The sequence below is a fragment of the Bos indicus genome, chromosome 26 (genome assembly GCF_029378745.1).
Source record: "Bos indicus isolate NIAB-ARS_2022 breed Sahiwal x Tharparkar chromosome 26, NIAB-ARS_B.indTharparkar_mat_pri_1.0, whole genome shotgun sequence".
Taxonomy (NCBI): domain Eukaryota; kingdom Metazoa; phylum Chordata; class Mammalia; order Artiodactyla; family Bovidae; genus Bos; species Bos indicus.
The window spans coordinates 38461305-38480105 of record NC_091785.1 but is presented as its reverse complement, the minus strand read 5'-3'; the positions used below and the strand labels follow the sequence as shown (position 1 = coordinate 38480105).

The window sequence follows — 18801 nt, the reverse complement described above, 5'->3', positions numbered from 1 at the left end:
ACCCTCTACTGCCCACCAAGGTTACGTGATCAAGAAAAAGTCGGAAATCCAAGGCCCTCTGTGGTCCGAAGACCCGATAAATCGGGGGAGCGGAAAAAAAACACGGCCGAAAGGGGAAGCCCGGGTCACATCGACCGCCAGGCCAGGCTCTGGACACATCTTCAGTCACAAACTCAGCTGCCCGTCGTCCTGGTAACCAACCTGAGAAAGCGCATGCGCAACTCCTCTCCCTTATCACGTGAGTCCGGGCACGGGGCGGGGCCGGAGCCGGCTACCCGGGAACTGGGTCGCCCAGCGCCTGCCTCTATGCGCGCGACCAGTCGAGGCGGGGCGAACCTCTGTTTTCCCGCCTGGTGGTGGCTCACAGCTCCCGCCCCTTTTCGCTCCGCTTTCCGGAGGCTTGGTTCCTCGCACCACGTGCCCTCCTGGCCGCTCCTCCCCCGCTGCCCGCCCTTTCCCCAACTGCCTGTTGGAAGCTGCTGTAAAATGTCGTGAGGGGCGCTCCCGCTTTACGGCTGCCTCTCCCCAGAGTGGAACCCGGGAGCGCCCACCGCCGTCAGCCCTGTCTGCAAACAGGCGTCCCGGCGGAGACTGAGAGACCCGAGGCGCGCCGCTGCCCCTCCCTTCCGCGCCCGCTCCGGCCCTCGGCGATGTGAGGCTCGAGGAGGCTGCGGTGCCCGCCCCCTACCCCGGCCCGGCCCGGGGTTGAGACGGGCAGCAGGTGCCTGTGAAGGCGGGCGGGTGCTGGGGGCCTACAGGATGGAGGAAAGCATGGAAGAGGAGGAGGGGGGCAGCTACGAGGCGATGATGGACGACCAGAACCACAACAACTGGGAGGCCGCCGTGGAGGGCTTCCGGCAGCCCCCGCCACCCCCGCCTTCTATCCCAGCCCCTGCCCGAGAGACTCCCGGCGGTCAGCTGCTGGCGATGCCTGCGGTCTCCGTGGACAGGAAAGGCCCCAAGGAGGGGCTTCCAATGGGGCCACCGCCGCCGCCGCCGGAGGCCAATGGGGTGATCATGATGTTGAAGAGCGGCGACGCGGCCTCCGTGGCCAAGGCGGCCCCCGCCCCCACCCCCGGCTCCACCATCAACATCAACACCTCCACCTCCAAGTTCTGTGAGTCCAGCCTTTCACCAGAAGCCTTGGCTTTTCCTCCTCCCCACGCGGACGCCGAATCCGTCCCTCTCGGCCAGCCCTTCTTCCTTTGTTTCAGGCCCGGGTCTCCTCTTCCCCACCTCCTCGCGTCCCTCCCTCCCTCCCTTCCCGGTTTGGTGTCGGTGGGCCGGCGCCGGAGCGGCCCTGGCTTCTTGTATTACCTGGCCTATAAAAGAGCAGCCGGGGTTAAACGCACGCAGCCCCGAGTTCTTCTGCAGACGCGATCCATATCACGACTGGCTCGCTCTCAACGTTAGGAAGCTCTTTTCTTCTCCGTTCCCCCTTAAGTTTTACCCTCAAACGTGAAGGAAAAGTATAAGGTTGCCCGGGTTTCGTTAGGGAGAGGCCTTCAGTCTTTTTTTTTTTTGCAGCCAGAGGAAAAAAAATCTGGCCACTGTGTTTCTGCGCTTTTAGCCAGCCTGCTTTAAGCAAGTCAGGAATTAGAAAGTTGACCTGTATCTGCGCTTCGTTCTTTCCCGTCTCCAGTGCACGCCTTCTGCATCCTCATAGGGAAAATGTATGAGTTGCTTCTTGAGTTAACACCAGTACAGTGGGAGCTACGACATCCGTTTTGAAGCTAATACTGTATAAAATTATTTTTCAAAGCCTACACTCATAAGAATAAGCCATTCGGTATGTGTCCAGGTCCAAGGTTGTGTTGAATGTTGAACTTTATGTTAGTGATCCCCCTTAACGCTCAATTGCAGGGAGAAAGATTTAAAATCAGAATCTTTTCTGTACCTGAAACTGTCCCCAGCCAGGGATGTATGCTTCCACAGCTAGAAAAAAAAAAGTGCTTCTGCTTTAAGCGAGTTTTTTGGGGGGCTGGTGGTGGTGGAAATCGATCGCCACAGCCAGATTTTTTCCCCTCCTATTAATAACTACAAGTTTTGAATGGCATCTGGTAAAGCAACTGGAGATTTCATTTCTAGTTGCTAATTTTATCAAGCTGTACGAGTAATTGTCCAAGTAGCTGTGCAGAGAAAGTGCCTTGGTTCAGGTACCTAGTGGTAGCCTTACATATTTTGGGGGAACAAGCACATTACCTTATTTATTTGCCTTCAACATAGAGACATTCATATGTAGTTAGGGTTCATAAGATTTGTCTAGTTTTATTTTTATTGTGAATAGGAGAGAAAAATGTTTATAGTGTGTAGTTTCTGTGTTGAAGTCTATGTAGTGAAACCAGATCTGAGACAGAGTGGCAGGGTGACTTATCTAAATGTTGAAGGAAACTTGCCTTAGTGCTTTTACCAAGTTCATTTCAAGAGTTCCAAAAAAAAAAAAAAACAAAACAGCCTACAGTTAAGAGCAGAAATCAGTGAAATTAGGAAGGAAAGAAAGATTGGCCAAACTGAAAGAAGATGTTTTGAAGGTAAATAAGCTAAACAGACCTCTGATTTTAAAAAGATGCTGATAAAATAGGTGATAAATGGGAAACGGCTACAAACGTGAGATGTTTAAAAAATAATTTTTAATTTATAATTTATAAATTTGAAAGCCTGGAGGAAATGTATAAATTCTTAGAAAACTATAAGCTATGAAGGTTGGTATCAGAAGAAATAGATAGCTTGAGCTGACTAATAAATATTTAATAAACAATGGCAAAACCTCCCCTTTCAGGAAAACCCTGTATGAAGATAATCTTACCGAGTTGCAATGAATTTTTAAATGAAAATTTCTTTTTAAAGGTTTTTCTGGAATAGGGGGGAAAAAAAAAGATGCCAAGCTCATTTTATAAAGTTAGTAAAGTCTTGATTTCAAAACTAGTTGAGGTCAATGTGAGAAAGTTATACATATGAGAATACATATACAATATGAGAAAGTGTAAACAAAAAATCCTGCATAGAATACTGGCTCATCAAATCCAACAATGTGTTGAAAGAATCTTGATCCATAGAGTTTGTTTTAAGAATGTAAATATGGTTCAACATCTGTTTAGATGTTAATGTAATTTGTCTCATTAATAGACTGAAGGAGAAAAGTCATCAATTATTTCTATACTATAAAATCATTTGATAAGATCCAGCACCGATATATGATAAAAAATCTTAACAAGCTTTGAATACAAGATAACTAGATAATGGTCGTTACCAAAAACCTACAGCAAATAATAATAAAGAAATTTTAGATACCCTTACTTTAAGATCAGTAACAAGATAAGGATGCCGTTGTATCACTGTTGGTATTTAACATAAGGAGGTCTTGACTGACACTACAGAAGGAAAAATAAAAAGTATAAGAACAAGAAGGAAAGCAAGAAAACTCATTATTTGCAGATAATATTACTTATCTAGAATAACCATTAGAATCAAGAGAGAAACTGTTGAAACTAGTAAGAGTTTAGCAGGGTTACTGCTTTTAAAATCAACCTACAGAAATTAGTAGTATTTAGTACACTAGCAATAAGCAATCAGTAAGGTAATCAAAGATAAATATTGTATACAATAATGGGAACAAACTAGTCTCTAGGAATGAACCTAAGAACACATAAGATCTTTAAGGAGAGAACTTGACTAAGGAGCCAGAAATGTGTTCTCAGTTGCACAGTCGAGTTTAACTATTTGCAACCCCATGGACTGTAATGTAGCCCACTGGGCTCCTCTGTCCATGGAATTTCCCAGGCAAGAATACTGGAGTGGGTTGCCATTTCCTACTCTAGAGGATATTATTCCCCACTCAGGGATCAAATCCACATCTCTTACATCTCCTTCATTGTCAGGCAGATTCCCATTTTAATCTGTAAGTTTGATTAAACTGCCGTCAAAATTCCAGTCGTTTTTTCTGACAAACTCCGTAACCTAGATCTAAAATTTATGTGACAGGTGGGATAAAGTCTGAATAGCTAAATCAGTCTTGAAGATTTGCTTTGGTCGGGGCTTGACTTATCAGAAGTCAAGATTCTGTTTCAAAACTATAGTAATAAAAACTAGTAGGAATGTGAGAACATAGACTGAGGGGGACAAATTAGAGAGCAGAAAGTTAACCTATAAATGTTTAGGAACTTAAGGGTGTTATCATAAATCATCGGAGAAAGTCATGTAGCTCAGAAGAGTGACTCAACTGTATGGGAAAAAAAAACAATATAACACCACAGATGGGATGAATTATAGATAATTAGAGATTTAAGTGTGAAAGGAAAAGTTAGAAAATTAATGGAAGACAGTGTTGAAGACACTCTTTCCCTCGGGACAGGGAAGGGCATCTTAAAGCTGCTAAGACTTAAACAGAGGTGAAAAAATGATAACTTTGTAGGAAAAAATGAAAGATTTTTCTTTCAGTGACAGAGAGATGAAAGAATTAGAGAAGATATTTGCAGTGCCTAATATTGCCAAGGGATCTACCTTGGAATTTATTCACCTTTTGCTTGTTCACGGAAGTATTTTTTTACCTTCATTTTCTAAGGATATTTTTGCTGGAGATACAATTCTAGATTGATGGTCTTGTATTGCCTTGTTTTTCCTTTCAGTACTTTAAATATGTCTTTCCTTTGTCTTTCATCCTCCATTATTTCTCATAATAAATCTGTGAATATTCTACTTCCCTCTCTATGTAATGTGTCCTTTTTTTTTTCTGGCTCTCTTTAAGATTTTCATTTTATCTTTCACTATATCAAATTGAGTTTGATTGTGTGTTCCTTGGGGGTAGAGTTTTCTTTAGGTTTATTCTTTTTAGTGTTCTTTGAGCTTAGGGTTCTGGAATTTGTCCAGTTCGGAACATTATCGTTCAGAATGACTGCGCAGTGCCCCTCAGTTGCACATGTTAGGTACGCTAAATCACTGAGTTTCTGTTCATTATCTTTTTCAGCTTTTTCACCCCACTTTGTGCTTCACTTCAGATAGTTTCTATTGCTGTGTTGTCTTTGCTGTTTAATTTGTTGTTAGTTCAAGTCTGCTCTTGATCAGCAGGAGTTCCAACTGTTTTTAACATAGGCTGTCATTGGATCCAGGTTTCAGTCAGTTAACTGAGCGAATTGTTATAATTATGTCTAGTTTCTTGAGATACTACAATGAATCTTCAGTTAGTGTATTCCTTTTGATAACTTAAGTCTCATCTAAAGTTATATTTCAGTCTTTAGAATTCTTAAAAAGTCTTCCGAAAGTCTACGTAGGCCTATGTAGAGGTATTATGGGTTATGTACCAAACCATTGCAATAAAGTGAACCACGTGAATATTTTAGTTTCCCCATTGCCTATAAAAGTTATATTTACAGTATAGTATAGTCTGTTAAGTGTGCAATAGCATTATGTCTAAGAAACAACAAACATAACAATTAAAAATACTTTATTGCTAAAAAAATGTTAAATATCATCTGAGCCTTTAACAAGTCATAATCTTTTTGCTGGTAGAGAGTTTGCAATATTTTGAGAATTACCACAATGCGACAGAGACGCAAAGTGAGCAAATACTGTTGGAAAAACGGCACCAGTAGACTTGGCTGACTTTTAGAGTTGCCACAAAACTTGAGCTTGTAAGACGTCCAGTATCTGCAAAGTGCAGTAAAACAAAGCACAATAAGATGAGTTACGTTTTAACTACTGTGCGTCTAGTTTTTTTGGAGTGAAAAAAAAACTGGCTCCTGTTTGTTTGGATTTGGTGCTTGTTCCCCTGGGGAAATGTAATTTAGTTGGAGGTGTATTTCCAGGTAGTATTGTGGAAGGGGCTTCTGCCAAGTGAAGATCAGCTTCATGTTGGGGAGAAGGGGTCCTCCTCTCTGTGAGTGCTTTGAGGTCAGAATTCTCAGGTTGATAAAACACCAAACTGACCCCATTTCAGGGCTCAGAGTCCTACCATTTCACAATCAGTGTCCTAACTTTTACTTAAGAGATCTGTCTAGAATTTGAATTTTTATTTGGTAATTCTGTAATTTGCAGAATCATTCTGTTTCTCATTTTTAGCTCTATCAATCCTGTGCCTTTAAGCATTAAAGGGCATTTTTTTTTTTTTTTGCAATCGTGGATGTTCTTTGGCCCTCGGTTTACTAAGCTAAATATTTTTTTAAAGCATTCACCTGTCATCAGAGTCAGCCCACTCCAGTTCTCGTCTTTCTTGTTTCCATCCTGACAGCCGCAGCAGCCTGCCATGTGTTTTCTTCAAGAAGACCTTTATCCCAGGTAGCTGCAGGTGATAGGTTTTTCTTTGCCGCTCCATGTCATCTAGTGTTAGCGTTATGTTATCTAATGGTGGCAATGCCCATCATTGCCTTTAAATCCAATTAGATTGGCAAACCAAAGTCAGCTTCCTAACTTGAGTCTGTGTCCTGTAACTCCTCTGGTACCAAATACTTCATCAACCACAGTTCAGTCCAAGAAAACAGTAGGTATCTAAAGCAACAGGAGATTTAATAGCAAAAACCAGGTCCTTTGCAAATTGTCGGATAGGTTGGAGACATGCAGTCAGTGAGGCTCTCCACTGGCCGCACTCCCCAGGGCAGGCTGCTGTTGCTGCCACCACCGGCGTTCTTGAATCATCACAGTTGCCTCCCTCGTCCTTGAAGTTGGTGACCAGATGCTGAAACTCAGAGTTTGGCTGCCACAAACTCTGACATCTCTAACCTTGTTTGCCAGAGCCACCAGCCACAATAATCTGTCCTTTGCCTCACTTTCCTCTTCCAAATCTCATTCAGATGTGTCTGACTGATGGAATGTAATTTGGGAAGTGAAATTATTTACTTCAGTTTTTCATTGCACGTTAGTCAGCTTTCTATAACACTAACCCCTGAATTTTAGAAGCTTGTGGAACAGTAAAGATTTATTTCTTGGTCATGTTATGTTCCTGGCTGACAGCTGGCTGTCACTGTTCACACGTCATCTCATTCTGAGGCACACCTCTCTTCTGGGTCTTGTCACTCTTGGCCGAGGCAAAGGGAAGAGAGTGGACGGCAGTACCCAATGGCTTTGAAAGCCTCTGCTCAGATGTAGCATATGTCACATCTGTTTATATTCCAAATGTACTAAATAGGCTAGAATGGTTCCCTGTCTGAATGGTTTGGGGCTGCGGGCAGGTGGAACTGAGTGTGAGAATAAAAGGCAGTGAAGGGGTAGATGGAAGGAGGTGGCTGGGAGGGATTTTGCATTGACTGATGATCTTGTGTCATGATCTCAGGAGAACTATGAGCACAGTACACCAGAAGCTTCTCCAGATAGATGAAATCTTCACAGTATTTTTAATTGAACTTAATGAGATCACTTTTTAAAATTAGTGATTCAGAAGTCTGTTAAAATTGACTTCTGAATTTAGTGAAAGTGTTAACCGATTTTAGTAAATCCTGAGTAAAGTTGCTCTTTATCTGATCAAGTCCTATCTGCCAGTTTCCAGGTTGATTCTTTTCCAAGTGGATCAGCTAATGTATTCAGGCTCTACAGTATGCACTGTTTGTGGCATCGGTGGTGGTGGTTTGGTGTCTTCTCACTGTCTGTCTTAGTGCAGTTGGTGGTGGTTTAGTTGTTCAGTCGTGTCTGACTCTTGCGACCCCCATGGACTATAGCTTGCCAGGCTCCTCTGTCCATGGGATTCTGCAGGCAAGAATACTGGAGTGGGTTGCCATTTCCTTCTCCAGAGCAGCAAACATCACTGTGATATCAACCGATTGTCCACATTTCAGGATCTCATTGGGGATCTTGTCTTGCCTTTATTTATTTATTTGTAGATGCGCAGGGTTCCCATTGCTGCGTGTGGGCGTTTTCTAGTCGCGGTGACCCGGGCTACTCTTCGTTGCGGGGTGTGGGTTTCTCACTGTGGCGACTTCTCCTGCTGTGGAGCACGGGCTCTAGGCATGAGAGTTTCAGTACTTGCTGCCCGTGGGCTCAGTAGTTGTGGCTTGTGAATTCGCGAGCACAGGCTCAGTAGTTGTGGCCTGTAGGCTTAGTTTCTCCCGGGCATGTGGGATCCTCCCGTACCAGGGATTGAACCCATGTCTCCTGCATTGGCAGATGGATTCTTAACCACTGGGCCACCAGGGAGGTCCCTTGTCTTGCTATTTTTTGGTGTAAATTGCACAAGTGACATTGATGAAACTGTAAGAGAAATCCATTAATATTTATGTAAGGCTCAGTCCCAAATCCTTCAAGAAAATGAGTATTGTTTAGTTCCTCTTTAAAAACAGTAACTCTGTAAGCTGCAGACCATATATTGATATAATCACATTGTAAACTTAAAAGCTATATAAAAAGTTATTTTGGGTATTCTTTGGTAATATGTCTTGGCAGAGCAAACTGGCCTTTCGTATTTTTTTCATCGTTTGTAGTTATTTGGCTGTTAACCTCCACAGATAGAGGAGGAGTAATTTGTAGTTGCAGGTGTGCTGACTAGGATGGCATTTTATCTAACAGATATTTTTTGTCTTCTGTATGCCAAGGTAATATTTTAGCCTCTCTTGATGAATGAGACAGAATTTAGCATGGAGGTTGATGGACAGATGATTGTGATATGTTATAATTAAATGCTGTAGTAAAGTTATGTATGTCCATGGTAGCACAGAGGGAAAAAGAATCTTTGAAAATGAACATTTTGTTGGGAGGACTGAGGTGGCAGGGTTGGGCTTGAAAAGACTTCCTTTGCAGAGACAGAAGCCTGTGTGGAAGACTCAGTTGAAATTATTGTAGGAAGGCAATGGCACCCCACTCCAGTACTCTTGCTTGGAAAATCCCATGGACAGAGGAGCCTGTTAGGCTGCAATCCATGGGGTCGCTAAGAGTCAGACACGACTGAGCGACTTCACTTTCACTTTTCACTTTCATGCATTGGAGAAGGAATTGGCAACCCACTCCAGTGTTCTTGCCTGGAGAATCCCAGGGACGGGGGAGCCTGGTGGGCTGCCGTCTGTGGGGTTGCACAGAGTCGGACATGACTGAAGCGACTTAGCAGCAGCAGCAGCAGCAGGGTGTGAGGAGGGAGTGGCACAAGTTAAACCTAGATAGAAAGGTCTAGATGCAAAGGGCATGCCAGGTTAGGGGTGGAATTCTCTTCTGTGGGAACAGGAGCCACAGGGAGTCACCTTGGTAAAATTTGTCTTAGCATGTTCGATTAGAAAAGAGAGTAAATGGAAACAGAGATTGGTTAGGGGCTTGTAATGACAAGAGATGTGACAGCCTGAGCAAATTAAGGATTGGAACAGAGGCGATTTCAGATTTTGGAAATATCTAGGGACTTGTTCAGTCTCAAAAGTTGTGTCCGACTCTTTGCGACTCTATGAACTGCAGCATGCCAAGCTTCCCTGTCCTTCACTATCTCCCTGAGTTTGCTCAAATTCATGTCCATTGAGTCAGTGATGCTGTCTAACCATCTCATCCTCTGTCATCCCCTTCTCCTTTTGCCTTCAATCTTCCTCAGCATCAGGGTCTTTTTAATGAGTTGGCTCTTCACATCAGGTGGCCAAAGTATTAGAGCTAAAGCAACCGTCCTTCCAGTGAATATTCAGGGTTGATTTTCTTTACGGTGGACTGGTTTGATCTCCTTGCTGTCCAAGGGATTCTTAAGAGTCTTCTCCATCCCCACAGTTTGAAAGCATTTGGGGACTATCAGATCAGATCAGTTGCTCAGTCATGTCCGACTCTTTGTGACCCCATGAATCGCAGCATGCCAGGCCTCCCTGTCCATCACCAACTCCCGGAGTTCACCCAGACTCATGTCCATCGAGTCAGTGATGCCATCCAGCCATCTCATCCTCTGTCGTCCCCTTCTCCTCCTGCCCCCAATCCCTCCCAGCATCAGAGTCTTTTCCAGTGAGTCAACTCTTCGAATGAGGTGGCCAAAGTACTGGAGTTTCAGCTTTAGCATCATTCCTTCCAAAGAAATCCCAGGGCTGATCTCCTTCAGAATGGAGTGGTCGGATCTCCTTACAATCCAAGGGACTCTCAAGAGTCTTCTCCAACACCTCAGTTCAAAAGCATCAATTCTTTGGCGCTCAGCCTTCTTCACAGTCTAACTCTCACATCCCTACATGACCATAGGAAAAACCATAGCCTTGACTAGACAGACCTTTGTTGGCAAAGTAATGTCTCTGCTTTTCAATATGCTATTTAGGTTGGTCATAACCTTCCTTCCAAGGAGTAAGTGTCTTTTAATTTCATGGCTGCAGTCACCATCTGTAGTGATTTTGGAGCCCAGAAAAATAAAGTCTGACACTGTTTCCACTGTTTCCCCATCTATTTCCCATGAAGTGGTGGGACCGGATGCCATGATCTTCGTTTTCTGAATGTTGAGCTTTAAGCCAACTTTTTCACTCTCCTCTTTCACTTTTCATCAAGAGGCTTTTTAGTTCCTTTTCACTTTCTGCCATAAGGGTGGTGTCATCTGCATATCTGTGGTTATTGATATTTCTCCTGGCAATCTTGATTCCAGCCTGTGCTTCTTCCAGTCCAGCGTTTCTCATGATGTACTCTGCATAGAAGTTAAATAAGCAGGGTGACAATATATAGCCTTAATGTACTCCTTTTCCTATTTGGAACCAGTCTGTTGTTCCATGTCCAGTTCTAACTGTTGCTTCCTGACCTGCATACAGATTTCTCAAGAGGCAGATCAGGTGGTCTGGTATTCTCATCTCTTTCAGAATTTTCCACAGTTTATTGTGATCCACACAGTCAAAGGCTTTGGCATAGTCAATAAAGCAGAAATAGATGTTTTTCTGGAACTCTCTTGCTTTTTCCATGATCCAGCGGATGTTGGCGATTTGATCTCTGGTTCCTCTGCCTTTTCTAAAACCAGCTTGAACATCAGGAAGTTCATGGTTCACATATTGCTGAAGCCTGGCTTGGAGAATTTTGAGCATTACTTTCCTAGCGTGTGAGATGAGTGCAGTTGTGCGGTAGTTTGAAAGCATTTGGGGACTATAGTCTATAAAATTTGGGGGTGAAGAAGGGAGGATATGGATAAGGAAGGAGTATAGGTAGGGGTGTATGTGTATGTGTGTCTCTTTTAAGTTATCTGTGGGACATTTGGGTGGAGAGATCCGTTGGCAGTGGGTTAGCTGAGCTTTCTCATTTCTTGTGCTTTAGAGTATTGGAAGTACTGAAACAAAAGTTTAATTTCTGTTCAGTTTGGGTGGTTTCTATTGTCATCTTCCCGGATTACCAATCCGTTACTCTGTTTTACCTAATCTACTGTCGATTGCCTCTAGTGCATTTTTAATTTCAGTTACTGTATTCTTAGGGTCTGTTTGATTCTCAGTATTTTCTAACTATTTTAAAACCTTTGGATCAGTCGCTCAGTTGTGTCTGACTCCTTGTGACCCCATGGACTGCAGCACGCCAGGTTTCCCTGTCCATCACCAACTCCCGGAGCTTGCTCAAACTCATGTCCATGAGTTGGTGATGCCATCCAACCATCTCATCCTCTGTCATCCCTTTTTCCTCCTGCCTTCAGTCTTTCCCAGCATCAGGGTCTTTTCAAATGAGTCAGTTCTTTGCATCCGGTGGCCCAAGTATTGGAGCTTCAGGTTCAGCATCAGTCCTTCCAGTGAATATTCAGGACTGATTTCCTTTAGGATGGACTGGTTGGATCTCCTTGCAGTCCAAGGGACTCTCAAGAGTCTTCTTCAACACCACAGTTCTTTTGCCTTCAGCTTTCTTTATGGTCCAACTCTCACATCCATATATGACTACTGGAAAAATCATAGCTTTGATTAGATGGACCTTTGTTGGCAAAGTAATGTTTCTGCTTTTTAATATGCTGTCTAGGTGGTCATAGCTTTTCTTCCAAGGAGTAAGCATCTTTTAAATTTTTGGCACAATCACCGTCTGCAGTGATTTTGGAGCCTAAGAAAATAAAGCCTCTCATTGTTTCCATTGTTTCCCCATCTATTTGCCATGAAGTGATGGGACCAGATGCCATGATATTTGTTTTTTGAACGTTGAGTTTTATTTAAGCCAACTATTTCACTCTCCTCTTTCACTTTCATCAAGAGGCTCTTTAGTTCCTCTTCACTGTCTGCCATAAGGGTGGTGTCATCTGCATATCTGAGGTTATTGATATTTCTCCCAGCAATCTGGTGGCCCAGATGGGGAAGTGTCTGCCTACAATGCAGGAGACCCAGGTTCGATCCCTGGGTTGGGAAGATCCTCTGGAGAAGGAAATGGCAACCCATTCCAGTACTCTCGCCTGGAAAATCCCATGGACGGAGGAGCATGGTAGGCTACAGTCCATAGGGTCGTAAAGAGTCGGACACCACTGAGCGACTTCACTTTCACTTTCTTTCCTGGCAGTCTTGATTCCAGCTTGTGCTTCCTCCAGCCCAGCGTTTCTCATGATGTACTCTGCCTGCATAGAAGTTAAATAAGCAGGGTGACAGCATACAGCCTTGAAATCCTCCTTTCCCAGTTTGGAATTTAAAATCTTACCATGTTTATCCATTCTTCTGAGTTAGGAAGCGTCCTTATGATCATTACCCTGAACTCTGTTGAGTAGACTGTGTACCTCCACTTCATCTAGTTCTTTTTCTGAGGTTTTGTCTTGTGTCTTTGGCGCATGTTCCTCTGCTCATTTGTCCAGTTCATCGTGTTAGGTGGGTTGGTTGCATTTCCCTGTCTTGGAGCGATGGCCTCATGTGGGAGACATCCTGTGGGTCCCAGCAGCACACACTTGCTGGTCGCCGAGTCACATGTTCTGGGGCGCCCCTGTAGGTTGCCTGCGCCCTTCTCTTATGGTGGAGCTTCTGTGGTTGGTGCGCTGGTGGGTAGCACTGGCCCCCAGCCTGGCTGTGAAGCCTGCTGGAGGGTGAAGTAGGCTTCTCTGCCTGGCCTTGGGCCTGGGGCTTGCCTGCTGGTGGGCGGGTAAGTAAGCCTCAAGCAATGATAAGCTAGGGGAGAATTCCGAAGTGTCACTTGCCAGGGCTGTGTTACCTTGGTAGAAGGGGCGCCCTCAAATGGCTGCTGCCAGCATCTCCAACCCCAGGGGGAGTCCGGTTTGCCTCCTGCCTCTCCAGGGGGCTCTCCAGGATCAGCAAGTGGGTAGGCTGTCCTGGACACAAGCCCTGCTGCTTTTCAAAGCCAGAGGTTCTGGGGCTCGTCTTCCTGGTGCAGGAGCCCTGGGTAGGAGAGCCTGAGGTGGGCTCAGGAGCCTCACTCCTTGGAGAGAACGTCTGTGATTGTGATATTCCTCACATTTGTGAATCCCTGACCTGGAATTGTGAGTCCTGAGTGTACCGTGTCTCCTCTTACTTGGGTCATTGTGATTCCTTCTTTAGGTATGTAGCTGTGGAGTAGCTTTTCTGCTAGTTTTTGGGCCGTTCTCCTAGATAGCTTCTCTGTAAGGAGCTGTAATTTTGGTGTTTCCATGGCAGAAGGGATGAATTCAGGATTTTTCTACTCTGCTGTCTTGGCCACCCCACTTCATGTCTTCCTTTTTACCGGTATATTCCTGTGTGTGTGTGTGTGTGTGTGTGTATAAAACATATTTTCTAGCAAACTTGTGAGAAAAATGTGTATGGCTAATAGTTTCAGGTGTTGAATATATAAAAATGCTCCTTCATATTCAATTAACACTTTGGGTTGAGAATTCTTACGTAAATCATTTTTAAACTGTTGCTTCCTTTACTTATAAGTTTGCACTGTTACAGTGGAGAATTTAGGTACAATTTTTATTCTTGTTATTTTGCATGTGGCTTTTCTCCCTTGAGAAAGTTATCGGGATGCTTTTTTAGGTTAGTGAGTCAGTGTTTTTCTCCCTTTACTGTTCTCTGTTCTCTGGAATTATTTGTAGTCAAATGTTGAATTTCCTGCCTTGATCTTCTAAGTCTGTTAACTATTTTTCAGTATATTCTATTTCTCTTAAACTATTCCTCTATTTCTCTAAACTCAGGGAGAATTTCTTGATGCTTTCTGTTGGATTTTTAACAGTGGCTGTATTTTTAATCTTGAGAGTGTTTGGATTGCTTCCTTTTCATCACCATTTAAAAATTTTGTCTTCTCTGAGCATAGTAATTATAAAGTTTTTTTTTTTAAGTTTTATTTTATTCTCTTAATTATCTTTGCTTTTATGTTTTTGCAATTTTTGTTTTTTTGGTCTCTCGTGTCTGAAGTGAAGTGAAGTCTCTCAGTTGTGCCCGACTCTGCGACCCCATGGATGGTAGCCTGCCCCAAGCTCCTCCGTCCATGGGATTTTCAAGGCAAGAGTACTGGAGTGGGTTGCCATTTCCTTCTCCAGTCTCGTGTTTGAAACCTTGCAAATTTTGGTGATCCTTTGCCAGCTATTCATATTTAAAAGTGAAAAGGTAATTGGTAGCTCTTTGTTTGCAAGGGACTTTGCCTCTGTAAGTGTTGGTCTTCGCTGTAGGCTAATTGGATGCAGAACTGCTGTTTTCTTGGGTGAACTGCCAAATAGGAAGTAAAAACATTACTCCTTGCCAGTGGCGGTCTAGAATTAAAGAAAAGGGGCAAGGTTGGATGTTTGAGCATTTCTTGTTTTGACTTTTGACTTCAGTTCAACTCACCAGCCCTGAGCTTCCCACCTACGCACCCACCTACCGTGTATCTCGTCCTGGAGTCCCAAGCTCTTACCTTTCAGTCTCTGTGCAGAATAACCCTTCTCTTTCTCATTGTTTAGTCTACAGATTTGTAACCAGCCTTCACCCTTCTCACTCCACCCACTAATTCTCTGTCTCTAACCTTGCTCAGTGTCCTCCTGTGAACTTCTCAGGGTTCTGCAGGGCAAGATTAGCTCACCTGTTGGTGTTTGCGCCTCAGCGCGTCCTGCCTTCTGCTCTTACTGCAGTTACTTTCCTGGTGTCAGTGCCATGGAGAGTTGACTTTAAATCTTGCAAGAAGTAACGGAATTTTAAAACTGTGGCAGACCTACAGTTAAGTTGGCATGGTTCACACCTGTGGAACCTCAATTGAGCAGATGCTTTCTATTTGAGCATGGGGAGATTTGGGATTAGTTGGAGTTGGAGCCATAAAGGATATATTGATAGCACTTGACCGTTTTCGTATATGTGCTTTCATAAATAACATGTACATTGTGGAAACTCTCTTACAGGCTCAAGTGTGATATTGTGGAATAATGAGCAGGAATTATTCTAAAGTAATGTCAGTTTCAATCTTGCTGATAGGCCTCAGCGCCTATTTTCTGTTTGTAACATAGTAATGATGAAGGAATTTTCTGCTGTTCTATTTTGCTGTGTGCTCAGTTCTCAGTCATGTCCGACTCCCTGCGATCCCATGGACTGTAGCCCTCCAGGTTCCTCTGTCCATGGGATTCTCCAGGCAAGAATACTGGAGTGGGTTGCCATGCCCTCCTCCAGGGGATCTTCCCAACCCAGGGATCAAACCCATGTCTCCTGCATTGCAGGGAGATTCTTTACTGTCTGAGCCACCAGGGAAGCCCAAGAATACTGGAGTGGGTAGCCTATCCCTTTTCCAGGGGAACTTCACGACCCAGGTATTGAACCACAGTCTCATGCATTGCAGGCGGATTCTTTACCAGCTGAGCTACCAGGGAAGCCCCAACCCTTCTATTACATTTTCTCAAATTAAGTAATAGTGGAATGTATTTCTGTGTAAGTTTTATGGTGTTTGGGAAAAGAAACATGTCACTTGAAGCAAGGCAAAGCAGGTTCTATAGTTCCATATGGTTGGTGTTCAGTCACTCAGCCATGTCTGACTCTTTGTGACTCCGTGGACTGCAGCACACCTGGCTTCCCTGTTCTTCACTAACTCCAGGAGTTTGCTCAAACTCGTGTCCATTGAGTGGGTAATGCCATCCAACCATGTCATCCTCTGTCATCACTTCTCCTGCCCTCAGTCTTCCCAGCATCAGGGTCTTTTCCAAAGAGTTGGCTGTTCTCATCATGTGACCAGAGTATTCTGCGTCAGCATCAGTCCTTCCAGTGAATATTCATGGTTGATTTCCTTTAGAATGGACTGGTTGGATCTCCTTGCTGTCCATAGGACTCTGAAGAGTATTTTCCAGCACCACAGTTTGAAAGCATCAGTTCTTCGGTGCTCAACCTTCTTTATGGTCCAACTCTCACATCCATACATGACTACTGGAAAAACCATAGCTTTGACTAGACGGACCTTTGTGGGCAAAGTGATGTCTCTACTTTCTAATACGCATGTCTCTACTTTTTAATATGCATGGTTTCTACTTTTTAATGCTCTAAGTTTGTCATAGCTTTTCTCCAAGGCTCCAGTGTCTTTATCTTATAATTCTTTTCTGGACCAAAATGTTAATCTAGTTATTTGTTTACATAAATGTAACTCAGTGTTTACATGGATATAACAACATTACAAAGAATGACTTCTTAATGATCACAATAGATATTTTATATTGTTCATAGTGTTTAAATTAAGTTATATAAACCATATGCCCTAAAACTTAGAAACTTCCCAGACACATGGAACTTAAAACTTATAAACTCCCCATAGAGCATGTAGCTCTTAAAAAGTTTCAGCTTATTTTAGAAACAATTCCTTTATTAACATTTAACATTAGCTATCATCTTTTAATGGTGAATCAAAATATACCTGAGTAGCTGGTACAGGTTTTGTTTTTTTCCTTCTAATATGGAAAAATATATTTAAAGGATTTGGTAACTTCCTTTACTGTTTTTTCCCGCAACTGGGCAGTTCTCTTGGGAGCAGCTAAACTACTGTTTTCTTTGCTTGGATCAAATTATTTTCCTATTGAGAGAAATAAGTAACAGGGATTTTTTTTTTTTTTTTTTTTAAGAAAGAGGAAAACTCCATTTATTTGCTAAACTGCACAACCTTATTCTGATTCTAATTCTCTTCCACTGTGACTGTTCTTTTTTTTTTCCAAAGGCTTCTCCCCATTCTACAGGATTTGTTCTCTCGCTCCATTGCTTGAAAGATTTCAGACTTCCCCTTATGTTGGAGGGAGAAGAATATTCTACCAGGGGGTGAAGTTTTAGACCACACAGATTTACAAGATGGTTATTGATAGATGGGCACACTGTGACCACAAGAAATCATACTTTTTCTCTTAAATCATGTACCCTAGCCAGATCTTTTTTCTCCTAGTTGACTTGTCAGATTATCTCATTGTAATTAGTTGTAATTAATCTAAAAAGTCATTATGCTTGAGACATAATTTAGCCTGTTTAATTTGGCTTAATCATTTATTTCATAATTGCCAATACTATATTCTCCTTTAGGAGCCAATTCTTAATGAAGGTGGCTTTTTTGGTGGGGAGAAGGGAATGGAAGACTAGAACTTGAAGGCTCTTTTGACTAGCTGACCTTTAAATTGTTTTCTTTGTTACACGTGCACCTTTATTTGTTCTGCGGTTGAAGTTGTTCAGACCCAACAACCACATGCTAGCAAGTTGAGAACAGGAGCGCCTGTGACCCCCGGCTGTTCTGAGCGTAGTAGGAGCAGTGGGCAGTGCTTCTCTAAGAGGCAGGCAGAAGAATCATCTGAAGGGCTCAAAGGGATTTCTGCATCATGTGTTACACCCTCCCTCCTTTTCTGACCCCACAGGTCTGGGTTGGGGCCTGGCTGTGTTTTGCATTTACATCAAATGAACAAGTTTCCAGGTGGTGGTGATGCTGCTCCTAGTATCACATTTTCGGAGCCACTGATCGAAGGGAGTGACCAGTCTTTGCAGTAGATCTAGAATGAATTAATAATGCCTGCTATAATTTCTGAATATATCCTCCCCTTACAAACAAATAACAAGAAAAAAAAAATACTCAAAAGGAATATCTGGTAGGGTTTGCTTTAGTCTGTGAAACCAAATGCACTTTAATTCCAAAGCTACTGATAAGTAGTATGCCTTGCCTTGAACTGTTTTTATATTAAACATTTATTTTGTCTTCCATTAAATTAATTTACTTCACATGCATTATTGAATACCTATCGTGTGCTAGTTTAGACTTGGGAATCTAGCACTGAATGAATTCCTTCTCCAAAGGGCTTGTGTCTGGTTTGAGGAAGATTGATAATTAACACATAATATGTCAAGTTACTTGGATAACAAAGTATGAAAGTTGAACATAATTATTCTTGCCTGGTATGAATTACATATCCCCAGTAGTTTCTCGTTTATTGGCAAACTGACTGACAGTACTTTCTGAACCTCCGATTCCAGCTATTCCATGTGTTTCAGATTGTATTTCACTTTATTTTAGTAAAGATCAGTTGTAGTACTTTCTCAGTAGGCTATGTGAGCTTGTTACCTTATGAGGTTCAAAGTTTAAGCCTTGTGGCATGATGTTTTGAGGCTGTAGGGTTTTTAAATTGTTTGAACATGAATGTCTCTTAGAGGGCATGTGCGTTCTCCACTTCATTGAAATGCTCACAGGTCTTTTATTCTTGTGCCAGGTCTGTGTTACTCATCTATGTTACTGGCCTGGGCCTTGTAGGCATTTGAGTTTAGAGTATCTTCTTTAGGCACTTTGAAAAATAGTGCATTTTTTTCAAGCTGGGGAATCTAACCTAGATAAAATTCAGTTAGGTTTTGTTTAGGTTCCGTATTTTATATTTCTTTTGATTAGTCTGAACTTTTTTGTGGGCAGAGTTGAAAGGGATTGCTTACCTTTCTCTAACAAGAGGATCTGTTTTTAGAATTCAAGGCTGTGTGGGTTCAGGCACACACAGTGTTTGAGGCTGTGTGTATCAAGTGTTAGATAAACCAAACACATGGCTAATATTATTTGGTTTGTTTTAAATCAGAGATTGGGTTGAGA

General features: G+C 42.8%; 1 protein-coding gene across 1 annotated transcript in view; it reads left to right on the top strand.

Annotated features, from left to right (window-relative positions):
• The first annotated feature begins 290 nt into the window (after positions 1-290).
• Positions 291-18801, top strand: part of CACUL1 (CDK2 associated cullin domain 1) — a 72653-nt gene continuing 54142 nt past the window's right edge. The window contains exon 1 of the mRNA XM_070780922.1: positions 291-1117. Coding sequence (XP_070637023.1) covers positions 760-1117 — 358 coding nt within the window. The 5' untranslated portion in view covers positions 291-759. The remainder of the gene's footprint in view (positions 1118-18801) is intronic.